The sequence below is a fragment of the Hoplias malabaricus genome, chromosome 10, assembly GCF_029633855.1.
Source record: "Hoplias malabaricus isolate fHopMal1 chromosome 10, fHopMal1.hap1, whole genome shotgun sequence".
Classification (NCBI taxonomy): Eukaryota; Metazoa; Chordata; class Actinopteri; order Characiformes; family Erythrinidae; genus Hoplias; species Hoplias malabaricus.
In genome coordinates, this window is record NC_089809.1 from 5,988,315 (window position 1) to 6,003,476 (window position 15,162).

The 15,162-nt window shown below is 41.9% G+C and overlaps 1 protein-coding gene across 1 annotated transcript; it reads right to left on the bottom strand.

The window, feature by feature from the left end:
- Nucleotides 1-1,515: 1,515 nt before the first annotated feature.
- Nucleotides 1,516-14,467, bottom strand: LOC136709061 (carcinoembryonic antigen-related cell adhesion molecule 5-like). The gene is made up of 6 exons (XM_066684042.1): nucleotides 14,364-14,467; nucleotides 13,185-13,208; nucleotides 12,620-12,868; nucleotides 11,033-11,311; nucleotides 7,016-7,282; nucleotides 1,516-2,222 (listed from the first exon to the last, which is right to left on the bottom strand). The coding sequence occupies exons 1-6, from the start codon at nucleotides 14,398-14,400 to the stop codon at nucleotides 2,119-2,121; spliced, it is 960 nt and encodes a 319-aa protein (XP_066540139.1). The 5' UTR covers nucleotides 14,401-14,467; the 3' UTR covers nucleotides 1,516-2,118.
- Between the last annotated feature and the right edge of the window lie 695 nt (nucleotides 14,468-15,162).

A 15,162-nucleotide genomic window follows, 5' to 3' on the forward strand; every position in this document is an offset into this window, starting at 1 on the left:
TCACCACTGTTGTAAAGGAATTTTTTAAATAGCAGACAGTAAGCTCCAAACTTGTCATTCTGAGGAGACAGAAGTTTGAAAAATGGCCTTGCTAATGTAGCTTAACGTCAAGCTAATTTGAAACCCGTCAATAAATACCTACTTGACTACATACCTGAGGTGGACTGATATCACAGCAGATTTTTTTTTAACTGACAGCAACAAGAATGGAGTCACACTAAACACTGGCATTCTTTTATATTTTATATATATATATATATATATATATATATATATATATATAACATATATTTTATGTTTTGTGATGCTGTAAAGGAATATCTTGTACTCTTATAAGGTGAAATATTCAACCCTTTCTCCACACGTTAAATACAGTTCTCGGATCTTAATAAAATGTCAATATACCACAACGATCAACCGCCACAGCAGTGTTCTCGCTCTGTGTAAACGGCCCTGTTCTGGACAACCCTTTTAGTGCCTGTTCCTTTAAATCATAATGAGCCACTGTTCAACCTACTCTCAAGTGCACAGCAATGAGAAGTTTTGTTGTTGTTGTTTTAGCATAGTTTTCCTACTTCTCCATCCTCACTTTTGCTATTATGTTTGACTGAAAACGTAATAAATGAACGTTGGTAACTGGACTTCCTTAAAAAGTTGTGTCCTAACATTTATATTTGGAGTGTAATTCTTTTTCTTTGTCAAATGTTGCATGCAATTATCCTTCTGTACCATTCTGATTCATTCATACTGAGACAGGGTGGATTATTACTGGATGCTTGTGTTTTTATGTATTCATATAGGTTGGGCTGATGATCCTGGAAATGACGTCCTGAAAGTAGGTTATAAACTGTATTGTGTAACTGTAAATAATTAACCCATACTCTCTGGGGACGACGATCAGAGTTTTTTTTTTAGCAAACATTTAGCAACAGGTGAGGTTTTTCCACTGTTTTTTTTTTTTTTTTGTATGTGGATCAAAGAGCTTGGGTGAGTAAAGAAGAGATTGAGAGAGAAAGAGAGAGAGAGAGAATAAACACATCTCTAAAACAAACCTTGCTATGGGAAGGGCTCACCTTTAAATTTTAACAAACCCCCCCCCCTCTGTCTTATCTACATTTGAGTAGGTGGCATGGTTAAAGTATGTTTATCTGGGACCTGCAGTGGTGAATAATAACAATGATGGTTTAATGCTTGGACCATTAAAAAAATTATAACAAATATTCATTCATTCATTATCTGTAAGCGTTTATCCAGCTCAGGGTCGCGGTGGGTTCAGAGCCTACCTGGAATCATTGGACGCAAGGCGGGAATAGACCCTGGAGGGGGCACCAGTCCTTCACAGGGCAACACACACACTCACACCTACAGACACTTGAGTCGCCAATCCACCTACCAACATGTGTTTTTGGACTGGGAGGAAACCAGAGCACCCGGAGGAAACCCACACAGACACAGAGAGAACAGATAAGAAATATATTTTTATTTATTAAGTGGCAGGCGCCATCTCAGCCCCTAGGGAGTAGTTATGTCTTAAGTGTCTTTCTCAAAGGTATTTTTTCCATAAAGAGTGAGGGGGGCAGAAAACTGTTTCCTCACTCCCTCCACCCCCATTATTCCTGCTGGTCGAGGAGATCAAATAAGTGTCCTTTAAGTCTCAAGCCTGCTTCTCTAAACTTTAATACAGAAAACAAACAACTGGATTAATTCCGTTTGGATCCAGTGCCGTAGTAGTTTCGTAACAGACCTCTGTAATGTCATCATAGGGAATTGAAGGTCTACGCTGGATTCCTCTATGAGAAAAGCCAATGAAATTTTTTAGAATCATTGCCTTCACCTGTTTATTTACAACTATCTGTCTAGCTTCACTATGCATTTTCTGATATGTGCATTTCTTTTCTTTTTTAAATGTCAGTTAAGAGCATGCCAGTGTTGACTTTTCACTCCTGTAAGTGCATCATAATTCAGATATTCTGATATGTATACAATTTTGGTCTTTATTGCATTACACAATTTTAGGGATTTGTCCCATACATTTTTTTCCATAAATAAATCCAGCTTAGGCCCTAATTTCTTTGACACCACAGATTAGTCATGCTTTCTCTCTCTGGAGTGTCCACTTCAGGCCCAAGCAAAAAGCAGCATCAGCAATGTGGCACTGATCAATATGGCACCGCTAGACTTCACACAGATGGCATTACTGGTGGTGGGGCGGGGCCTGGCTTCTGCAAAAAACCACACAAACAGTTTACTGAGTTAACGTATTGTATTATTAGTAAATTATTATTGATTGAATATATACACAATTCAGACTATAATGAATAACTGAAAAATAAACCTGTTTAAGGAATTAAATATGTAACAAATGATGTTCCTAGAAGAGAATAGATAGATTTAAGCTGAAATCCTATAATTTATCTAGCCAGGAGATGGCAGCCAACTACAGGTCACTCAGACTCAGGGCCATCAGGGGGCAGCTGTCTGCCATGTGTCTTTATGGGTGTCAGCAAGCTTAAGGTTCCAGACTGAAGGAACACTGCTCCCCCCTGGTGGTAAAGAAGACTCACTGAACTGGCCATGTACTAGGACTCTGTATAAAGTCCTGTTTTACAAAGGATTGTGGTGTCGAATTTTTTTAAATTATTACGTTAATCTTATATAGCACCTTTCTAGGAACCAAAGGATGCTTTACAGTCAACACTCTGTGCGCAGTCTGTGCGCATGCGCGAAAAGTGCGTGCAGCCTTTACGGTAGCTCCCGTTTGTGTATTCGTTTTTTCTTTTTAACTATAGTTTTATCTTAACAATATCTATTTATTTTTACAAGGTAACTTAGCGAAGTTCTGCCCTCTCGAATCATGCTAGTAGAGAGAGTTTTGGTCAGTTTTTTCGCTGTGAAAGTTCTACTTTCATGGTGCACCGCGGCGCAGGAGCATGGTCCCTTTGTTTACACCCGGGATCAGCTGATCGCGCTGAAGCCGGCCGGCATGGAGATCAGGGCCGCGAACATCCCAGACGAGCTCTGGAGACGGACGCACAGGGGATGTAGAGGAGGAACGAACCAGCGCTCGGGGAAATCGAGGGCAAAAAGACGGAGGCTTATGGAGAAAAAGGGATATAAGCCGTGTCTTCCCACCGTCGTCATGGGCAACGTTAGATCGCTGGCTAATAAAATGGACGAGCTAACAGCGTTAGCCATGAGTCAGAAGGAGTATCGGCAGTGTAGTTTAATGTGCTTCTCGGAGACATGGCTACACCAGGACATTCCAGATGATAATGTTTCAATCGCTGGCTTTCAGACTGTTCGGGCCGATCGGAACCGCACCGAGAGCGGTAAGCGTAAAGGGGGAGGGCTGGCTGTGTTGGTTAACAACCGCTGGTGCTCTCCTAGTCACATTACCATCAAGGAGCGTATCTGTTGTCCGGACATTGAGCTGTTGGCTGTTGGACTCCGGCCATATTATTTGCCGAGGGAATTTTCCCATGTTGTTGTGGTCGCTGTGTACATCCCCCCCTCTGCCAACCCGACGTCGGCGTGTGACGTCATTCACTCCACCATAGCGCGTCTCCAAACTCAACACCCGACTGCCTTCATTGCCATATCAGGTGACTTTAACCATGTCACTATGGCCAGGACATTACCAAACTTCACTCAGTATGTGGACTGTCCTACCAGAGAGGAGAGAACATTAGACCTGATGTATGCTAATGTTAAGGAGGCATACAGCTGCTCCCCCCTCCCCCCTCTGGGTGGATCTGACCATAACTTGGTCAACCTTAGTTCAAAGTATGTGCCTCAGGTGAAGAGTCAGCCCGTGACCATGAGGACAGTGAGGAGATGGTCAGAGGAGACTTCTGAAGTACCGCAGGACTGCTTTGAGACCACAGACTGGACAGCACTCTATGAGCCTCATGGAGAGGACATTGACGGGCTCACAGAGTGCATCACAGATTACATCAACTTCTGTGTAGAATCCACTGTCCCAACCAGGACTGTTAAATGTTACCCAAACAACAAGCCGTGGGTAACAAAAGACATTAAAGCACTCCTCAATAAGAAGAAGAGGGCTTTCAGAGCTGGAGACCGGGAGGAGGTGAGAACGATTCAGAGGGAACTGAAGAGAACCATCAGGGAGGCTAAGGAAAGATACAGGAGGAAGCTGGAGTGGAAACTCCAGCAGAACAACATGAGGGAGGTCTGGAGTGGTATGAGGACCATCTCTGGCTTAAGGTCCAGCAATAATAGGGGAGTAGTGGGCAGTGTGGACAGGGCCAACGAGTTAAATTTGTTTTTTAACAGATTTGACACTGTGAGCCCTGACTCCTCTGCTGTCGGGCCTCAACAGCCCACTCCACTCCCCCTCCCCCCCTCCTGTGATAGTCCACGTCACACCTCCTGTGATAGTCCACGTCACACCTCCTCTCCTCCCCCACCAGGGACCTCTACAGTGAATCTCACAGCTGACCAGGTGAGAAGACAGCTACAGAGACTCCACACGAACAAGGCTGCAGGCCCTGATGGTGTTCCCCCCAGGGTGCTTAAAGCCTGTGCCACCCAACTTTGTGGAGTCCTGCAACATGTCTTCAACATGAGCCTGAGTCTCCAGAGGGTCCCGGTGATGTGGAAGACGTCTTGCATTGTTCCTGTGCCAAAGACTCCGCGGCCCAGTGACATCAAGGACTACAGGCCGGTGGCACTGACGTCCCACATCATGAAGACCATGGAGAGACTTGTCCTGGATCACCTCCGGCCCATGGTCCAGCCACTTCTAGACCCCCTCCAGTTCGCCTACCAGCCTCGTCTGGGGGTTGAGGATGCCATCATCTACCTGTTGAACCGAGCGTATGCTCACCTGGATAAGCCAGGCGGCACTGTGAGGGTCATGTTTTTTGACTTCTCCAGTGCGTTTAACACCATTCAGCCTGCTCTTCTGGGTGACAAGATGAATGCGATGCAGGTAGACGCCCCCCTCGTGTCCTGGATTGTTGACTACCTGACTGGCAGACCACAGTATGTACGTCTGCAGCACTGTGTGTCAGACAGAGTGGTCAGCAATACTGGAGCCCCGCAGGGAACTGTCCTCTCTCCCTTCCTCTTCACCCTCTACACCACTGATTTCAACTACTGCACAGAGACTTGCCACCTCCAGAAGTTTTCTGATGACTCTGCACTTGTTGGATGTATCAGCAGGGGTGATGAGGATGAGTACAGGGAGACGGTGAACGACTTTGTTGCGTGGTGTGAGCTGAACCATCTGCAGCTCAACGTGACAAAGACAAAGGAGCTGGTGGTGGACCTGAGGAGGGACAAAACGCCGGTGACCCCTGTGTCCATCAGGGGGGTCAATGTGGACATTGTGGAGGACTATAAATATCTTGGCGTACACATTGACAATAAACTGGACTGGGCTAAGAACACTGACGCCCTTTACAAGAAGGGCCAAAGTCGTCTCTATTTTCTGAGGCGTCTGAGGTCCTTCAACATCTGCAGAACTATGCTGAGGATTTTTTATGAGTCAGTTGTGGCCAGTGCCATCCTTTATGCTGTTGCATGTTGGGGCAGCGGGTTAAGGGTGGCAGATGCCAACAGACTTAATAAATTGATCCGTAGAGCCAGTGAGGTTGTGGGGGTAGAGCTGGACTCGCTGACGGCAGTGTCTGAGAGGAGGGTGCTGTCTAAACTGCAGGCTATCATGGATAATGGCTCCCACCCTCTTTATCATATGGTAATGAGACACAGGAGCACGTTCAGTGCAAGACTCATTCAGCCAAAATGCACTACAGAGCGCCACAGGAGGTCATTCCTACCAGTGGCTACCAGACTTTATAACTCCACACTTAAAGCACGACACCTTTCACATGTACAGTAATTACAATAGAACAAATTTTTTAATTATGAGTGTAACAACTCAAATGTGCAATACTCATACTGCTGTATACAGTATATCCGTATTTATTATTATAGATGTGTACATATTTGTAAAAAATTCCTTTTGTGTTAAATTTTTATTAGAGTGTTTATTCTTTTACAACTGGTTGCTACTGTAATAACTGCAATTTCCCCCTGGGATCAATAAAGTATTTCTGATTCTGATTCTGATTCTCAATGTTCAATCCACACACACAGGCGAGCGCACGGCGTACTCTCGACCAGGAACGACCGTCCACCTGGAGGACTGCATCTGGCACTAGGGTTTCAATCATTCACTCACAGTTATTAGAGAAGCCAATTCACCCACCTTCCAGGTTTGGACTGTGGGAGGAAACCCAGGCAGACACAGGGAGAACATAGAAACCCCACCCAGATGGAACTTGAACCCAAGACCCCAGCGCTGAGGGGCACTAAGCCAACATGCCGCCGTGGGTTAATGCCTATAAAGGAGTTTGTTGTGTCCTTCCCATGTCTTTGTGGGTTTCCCCTGGGTGCTCCAGTTTCCTCCCACAGTCCAAATACACATGCTGATTGACTGTTCAAAAATGTCTGTTTGTGTGAGTGACTGTGTGATGCCCTGTGATGGGCTGGTGCCCTGTACAGTGTGTGTTCCGTCTTTGTGCCTCATGATTCTGCATAGGCTCTGGACACACCTCAACCCTGAACAGGATAAAGCCATTACAGAAAATGAAAGAAAGAATGAGTGAATGAATAAATAATCATGAAAGTTATTTCTATGAGGCACATCTGTCATTAGATTATTTTATAACCTCTGAATGAAACTTATGCTTCCAAAAGTTGGCCTCTACTTGGAGGTGGTGATATTTTAAGACAAGTGTAATACAACTTTTGACATATCCAGGCCACAAGGTGCCAGTATAACGGCTGGTGCAGGGTTTTTGAAAAAATGCGTAAACTTTGTTTATTCATCATTTTTAAAATCACTTCATTCTGATCAGGTTTGCAGTGGGTCTAGAGCCTATGTGGAATTACGGAATACAAGGCATTAACAAACACTGAACAGGATGCCAGTCCATCCCAGTAAACTGTGTAACAAAATTCTCTCTCATAAAAATGCCACACTCACCTACAACTGTGACAGGTTTAGAGACTTGTCCCAGTATTCCTGACGCTGCGTTTAAGGTAAGGCAGGTGAAGACCTGTGTCTGTCCGACTTCTGAGGGTGTCCAGCGGATCCTCGACCCCTCTGCAGTGAACTTCCCCCTCGGGAAACCGGCCTGCAGTGACCACTGCACACTGCAGTCCACTCCACATTTCGCATTGCACCTGAACTCGCTCTCCAAGCCCAGCTCGACCTGGTTCGGCCCACTTAGGTCCACCACAACGTACCCAACTGCAAGAGAGGATTATATTTACAAATTCAGTTGAACGGTTTGAATAATGTGGTCAGCTGATTTTCTGAGTGAATATAAATGAACACACACTCTTCAGCTGTCAATGCAACCCTCTTCTCCCACACTTCATTGATAGCAACACCGCAGGAGAAATGCTAGCACAGGCTTCCAGTATCAGTAGTTTCAGGTGCTGCACATCTCATATCTTCACAGCATAGACAATTGCCTTCAGATGACCCCAAAGATAAAAGTCTAAGGGAGTCAGATTGGGAGACCTTGGAGGCCATTCAACTGGCCCACGACAACCAATCCACTTTCCAGGAAACTGTTCATCTAGGAACACTCGGACCTGACACCCATAATGTGGTGGTGCACCATCTTGCTGGAAAAACTCAGGGAATGAGCCAGCTTGAGTGCATAAAGAGGGAAACACATCATCGTGTAGCAATTTCGCATATCCAGTGGCCTTGAGGTTTCCATTGATGAAGAATGGCCCCACTCTCTTTGTACCCCATATACCACACCATCAAGATGTGCAGCACCTGAAACTATGGATACCGGAAGCCTGTGCTAGCATTTCTTCTGCGGTGTTGCTATCAGTGTGTAAAGGAGTGGGAGAAGAGGGTTGCATTGACAATCCAACACAACGGGCAGCACTTTGAACACATTTTATAAGTGGTCAGAAACTTGTAAATAACTCATGAAAGAATAAAGTTATGTTAAAGCACACCATTGTTTTTCTTGTGAAATTCCCAATAAGTTTGATGTGTCACATGACCCTCTTCCCATTGAAAAAACAAAAGTTGGATCCAAAAGGTCCGACTTCACAATGGCTGCCATGGTCACCACCCATCTTGAAAAGTTTCCTCCCTTCCATATACTAATGTGCCACAAACAGGAAGTTAACATCACCAACCATTCCCATTTTATTAAGGTGTATTCATATAAACGGCCCAATATATATATATACACACACACACACACACTTACTGAATTAACTATGATTAGAGTCTAGAATCTCGCTGGTTAGAAAGGGGCAGAAGTAGCACTGCTCAGTACGGTATGTGAAAGCCCACAGTTAAAACTGTAATACAATCAGAATAAGCTACAGCTGCTGCTTTTCCATATTTTCAGGAAATTTCAAGGAGGTGTTTGAAGAGTTTCAGGGCATGATAAATAAAGACATGTAGGCTCATAGGACCAGATTCCGCTCAGCAAACTGAAACCAACCTGAAGTTCCAATTGCAAACAACGCATGCGAGATTGGAAGCATTAATCTCTGCCATCATCATGAGCTCAGATCATAAACATAACCAGTAAAAATGATGAGACGTTTTGATATGCTTCTAAAGAACAGGTGGCTTTTTCCAAAACCAACTAAATCAGATATATCCACAATAAAGGCTCATGGATAAGGATTATGAATTCAGTCACGTGAGAATAATCCTTGGTGTTTAAAATTTAATGGTTAATGTTCATTTATTTGTAAACTGTTAATGATTATTACACCTTCAAAAAAAATATGGGTTATTTACAATGCGATTATATTTATTATATAATTTTAATTATATTATTTATAATTGCGATTATACCACAGTTAGTTATCACCGTTTATTATTAGGTTTCAAGATAAAGAAAACCGTGAAAAATTATATATTTTTTAAAATCAACCTTCCGCGAGGTAGAATAGTTCCATTCCCTCACACATTCCTTTTTACTCTTTTCAGAGCTGCTCTCTGTCCAAATCAGGATAGAAGCAGAGATAAACCCATCAAGACACTAAAATGTCATGGTTTAACCACTATTCACAGCGGATTCAGCTCGTAGTGGTTGATATATATCATACACTAAACGATGCCAAGTTCTCTCTGTTTAAGTTAAAAATGTGTATTTTGGAATATCGCTCCAGAGCCGTGCTGCGGAGCTGGCTAACGAGGGACGCGCCTGGATTTGAGTTAAACACAACCACAAACCACAGACATAGCCAATTACTTTTTATTTATTTCCGATTTTCTTGTTTACAAATGAGAAATCAGATAACGGTCCACTGCGCCATAACCCTTTACTCTGTCCACAATAATGTGCGTAAAAGGAAAATGAACCGGATCGCCGCTGGGTGAAAACGTCCAAGCACAAAGCGCTGGCGTCGTTGCTAGGTTACATGTATTTTGCGGAGTGATACCTGAGGAACTTCGGTCAGAGTGCCATTATCGTGTAATATTGGCACTCCTGGAACGTCTCTCAGCCAATCACATTGCAGGGTCGGAACTGTGGTATAATAATGGACTAAATATCAAGGAAATATTTAGTTTGTATTTTGGAACATGACTTGAGAGATTTTTTACATCAAGGTTTCTATATATAAATAAAATCTGTAATGTGGCAGCTCACCCAGGGGTGGATTGAAACAGGGCAAGCCACCAACAGAGCACTAGAGAAATAGGCCTCAAGTGCAGAGACACACAAACAACCCTAACTCTGGAATTTAGGAACACCGACACAAAATGAAACGAGAGGAAAACTTAAAATGTCAGGGGAAAACTGATCAGCTCAGAATTGAGCAAAAGAAAACAAAGGCAATAGAGCTTCCCAAAACAAAAGGGAGGGACAAGATGAGACAAAAGAAATTAAAGATAGAACAAAACTTATTTCTATTTATTTATTTATACTAAAAAATGGTATAATATTATACTAAAAAAGATAATATTGAATCCCAGTAGAAACCAGAGAGAAAACTCTGGTGGAAAAACAGAAGATAGAGAGACCCAGGAGAAAACTCAAGAGCCTTTACCGAATTACCGGCCAGACTTGCACAGCACTCTGAAAAGAGAAACCCAAGACTGAGCACAGAGGTGTGTGTTGGCTTCTCTTTAGTAGGAGTAGCCCAGGTGGAACCAATTGCCCAAATTAAGAGTGTCTCTGTCTCCCTCTAGTGACTGGGGGTGGCTTAGCAGGCAGCCTCGCCCCAGCCCCAGCCCCAGGCAGACCTCTTACAAAATGTCATTTAAATATTACTTCAGATTAAGATCTTATAAGTATGTCAACATTCTACCACATAAATCAGGTAATAATTTTTGCTTAAGGTATATTTGATTATGGTCAGTGTCTCTTGTGTTCCATCACATTTAATGTCTGATGTTGTTTTATTGAGTTCATATTTTAATGAATTATGATGTTATTAGAGGCATCTAAATATGATTTCAAAAGGGGATTTTTGTGGGATTTTTCTTCTATTTTAATTTTGTAATTTAACATTCCTGGTTCCTCCCTCTTTCCTCCCATTTTTACTACAACATGTATCAGTTAAAATGTAGAACCATGTTCAGTTCTAATTTACATTTGGATTTTTTTTTACCAGTAATCTTACAGTTATTCAGTTATATCTTAAATTCACATGAAAAGGGTCTAGGAAGGGTGAACCCCACATCAGAAATAAACAGACCTACTGTTAGGCCAATTCAGACAGCTTGGGTTAATGCAGACCAAGCATCCCCTGACTAATTCATTTGACAGGGAAAGGCCTCACGTCAGTTTAATCATCATAAACAACATTGGGTTGTCTAAATGATCAAAATTGATGGGGAAGACCTCATAATTAAAATTTTCAACATCATACATGTAGAGGTCTCTGAGGTATCAGAGATGTTTTTCCTGTAAAATGTCTTTATAATATTTTTCTATGATAACTAGTGCATATAATATTGGTTATTCACATATTTAACCCGTTGTAGCAGTGTTTTTATACTCACAGTAAATCCAGTATCCTTTGCTAAAGACTTTTGCGATGCCTTTATTGACCATGCATTGGTACTGACCAGCATCGCTGACCTCCAGGCGGCTAAAGGACAGTGTGCTGTTGCCTGGGGATACACTCATAGTGGAGTTTAAGGAAAGAGGTTGACCGTCTTTAAGCCAGATTACTGTGACGGCTGGAGTGGCTCCTTCACACGTGAGATTGAAGGGACGGCCCACTTTAGGATCCCGGTTTAGCAGCGGCTGATCTCTGGACGGATTCACAGAAATAGGATCTGTAAAAGAGGATATATTCGTAAGTCCTTCTCCCTCAGGACTCTGTGGTTAAGGTTGACATCTCAGTATTTAATTTCTCATTTCAGTTAGGGCAAAGATATATATACATACACAAACACAAAAGATATTTAATTGAAAATAATACAAATGCATTATTTCAAATGTTGAATTGAGTATTGTTTTAGACAAGTTTTTGCATATTTTGAGATGTCAACAACATGTTCCAAAAATGTTGGGACAGGTAACAAAAGGCAGGTAAAATTATGTATTGCTACCAATAAATAAATAAATTAATAAAATATATGAGGTTTACTGGCAGTAGGGCATGACCTGCTCAGAGAGGCTGAGTCATTCAGAACTAAAGACAGGAAAGGGTTCACCACTCTGTGTAAGACTGTGTGGAGAGACACTGAAATAATTAAAGAAAAATGTTCCTCAACTTAAAATAGTAAAGAATTTGTGGATTTCATCATGTACATCACATAATATCAATAAAGGTTTCAGAGAATCCTATATGCATCAGACAAGGCCAAACAACTATAAACCATGTTCATTACCGCATACACAAACACAAGTTAAAACTTACATATGCAAAGCAGAAACAAAATACAGAAACACTTCCTGTTTCTCTGGGCCTGAACTTATTAAAGATGGACTGAGGCAAAGTGGAAGGACAGCTGTCAAGCAGCTGAAATCCTATAACAAGCAAAATTGAAGTTCATTTCAAAACTACAGCGACTGGTCTCCTCAGTTCCTAAATGCTTACAGAGTGTTTTAAAAGAAATCGTGATGATCACAGAGATAAACACGATCCTGTCCCAACTTTTTTGGAATGTATTGCTTGCATCACATTAACACACAATGTGTCACAATGGGCAAATATTTTTCAGAAAACGATAAACGTTCACATTTTGATCATTTAAAATATTATCTTTGCCCTATGTTAAATTGTATACAGGTTTTAAACGTTTTGCACTTGATTGCGTTTTGTATTTATGGGTTTGTTTGTGTAAAAAAAGAAGATTCTAGGGAATGATTGCAGTGGACTGTAGTTGTGGATGAAGAAAGTGTACATGTAAAATTGTACACCAAGTTTCCCAAGAAAGTTTGAATTTTGCTTGTATGATAATGGTGTTTACTAATACAATAATGTAAAACTGTCCCCAAATGTGAGTGTGTGAGTAACTGGGTGAGTGTGTGATGCCCTTTGATGGTGTGTGGATGGCTTTGGACCCAGAATGACCACGATCAGGATAAAGTATTATTGACATTAATAGTAGTATAAGGATGTTAGAGGAGGGTCTTACTGATCACTTTGACAGAAATGACCTTGGTGAAGGGGTTCTGCCCTTTTGGCTCCTTCACTGTACACGTCACAGAAATGTAGGTGCTTATGCCATTAGCCAAGACAGTAAACCTGCTTCCAGAACCCGAGTGTCCATCCACTTCCCAGGTGTAAACACAGGTTCCAGAGCACACAGCAGAACATTCAAACACAGATGAGACTCCAGCGATGACTTCCTTTGGACCAGATATCTCCACCATGCTTGGAATACCTGCACCACCACAACACACAAGAATCCCTAAACAGTCCTGTATACAGTACACTGCACAGTATCTCAACAAAAATATCTACACAAACACACACACCAATGACCACCCATCACTTCCATAGATATGCATATGAAACACCATTTTATTTATGACCATCTCCATGTTTCTACATTCACTGTCAATTCTATCAGCTCCACTGACCCTACAGGAGGACACACAACACACACTATGTGTTACAACCACCAGCATCTCAGTGTCAGTGCAGCGCTGAGAATGATCCACCAGTAACTATAGATAGAAAGATTTATATCAACTCACCTGCAGTAAACACTGGAAAAAGACCTGAAATGATACATAACAGATTTTCTACAGGTTATTTCCTGCACATTTACTGGCATAAGATATTTTACTATCATAAGATATCTTATTCTGTGTATATTTATAACTGTAATATAACATAAACAATATAGTTATAAAATAATAATTATAAAACAATAATAGCTGTAAATAGAGAGCATGTAGTGTAGCACCTACATTAAAAATCAAATAAAAAAATAAAGGAACAAATTATAAATACATAACTAGTCACTGTTAATTATTAATTATCTGAAACCGCTTATCCAGTTCAGTGTCGCGGTGATTTCCAGAGTCTACCCGGAATCACTGGGCGCAAGGCAGGGACACACCCTGGAGGGAGCACCCGTACTTTGCAGGGTGACACACACATTCACTCACACACTCATACCTATGGACACTTATTTGAGTCACCAATCCACCTACCAACATGTGTTTTTGGACCGTGGGAGGAAACCGGAGCACCCGGAAGAAACCCACGCAGACACAGGGAGAACTCACCACACTCCTCACAAACAGTCACCCGGAGGAAACCCACACAGACACAGAGAGAACACACCACACTCCTCACAGACAGTCACCCGGAGGAAATCCACGCAGACACAGGGAGAACACACCACACTCCTCACAGACAGTCACCCGGAGGAAATCCACGCAGACACAGAGAGAACACACCACACTCCTCACAGACAGTCACCTGGAGGAAACCCACGCAGACACAGAGAGAACACACCACACTCCTCACAGACAGTCACCCGGAGGAAACCCACGCAGACACAGGGAGAACACACTACACTCCTCACAGACAGTCACCCGGAGGAAACCCACGCAGACATAGGGAGAACACACCACACTCCTCACAGACAGTCACCCGGAGGAAACCCACACCCCTCACACCTGAAGCTGGAGCTGTGTGACTAAGCCACCGTGCCCCCCCAACTGTTAATTAATATGTAAAACAACCTGCCTTTCAAAACAACTGACATAAACCTAGACAAACACCTTTAGAGTCTTATTCCAACAAGCATTTTGTTGTAAGGCAGCTGATGCTAGTTGGACTAAGTGTTCTTGGATTCTGGTGTAAGTTTATGTCAAATGCCATTAAAGTCTTATGTAGACTCTATACAATTTGAGAGTATTTACCTGTAAATATCAGAAGGTTTATATAAGCTGAACCCATGTTAACGTCCTGCTTCGTCTCCAGTCTTTCTCTCTCGTCTTGGTCCACACAAATGTAGTTGCTACACCTTCATAACCACCACTTTAACAGGAAACTGAGTACATTCCCAGATTGAGTAACATATTCTGACATTATAAAAAGCTACTTAATACAGAACTTTCTCTTGGTTCATTCATCATTTATTTAATTTCCAGTAAATAAGGAAGCATTAATAATATTCATTTAACAGAATATATTAGGTATAAGAAAATAACAGAAAAAAAGATATGAGAATCTGTTTGTACTTTGTGAAGTCCAGAAAAAATAAGGGGAAAAAACTGAAATGTGAACTGGTGTCACATTTAAACTGTCCCCATCAGGTAAACAGCTCTAAAATCTTTCATCTTTGTGAGAGAAAGAGAAGAAAATCAAGCTCTAATCTCACTTCAGATTTGAATGTATCTACAAATGCTCTTCTACAGTGTAAAGATAACACTATGGGTGTGAATGGATGTGGAGCTCTCTGAATAGATGCTGCTAGTGTGATTTGAATGTGTTTGTGATTACATGGATCATGAAACCAACATCTATAACTGAATTTTTAGTTGTTTTTTTTTAAAGCTATGTAAAGGATGGTAAAATGGACAGAGTAAATACTAACACAGAGGAACTTTATAACTTACACAACAAGTTTCAGTGAGTTCAGACACTCTCTGGTTCAATATTCCTGTTGAGTAAATATTACAAATTTAATGATGAATCATTAGAATCCCATAAGTTCTG

Coding starts and splice junctions, on each gene's coding strand:
- LOC136709061 (XM_066684042.1), bottom strand. CDS start 14,400: ATGGGTTCAGCTTATATAAACCTTCTGATATTTACAG. Junction 13,209..14,363: donor AAACCTTCTGATATTTACAG/GTAAATACTCTC, acceptor GTATCATTTCAG/GTCTTTTTCCAGTGTTTACT. Junction 7,283..11,032: donor CAAAGGATACTGGATTTACT/GTGAGTATAAAA, acceptor CCTCTCTTGCAG/TTGGGTACGTTGTGGTGGAC.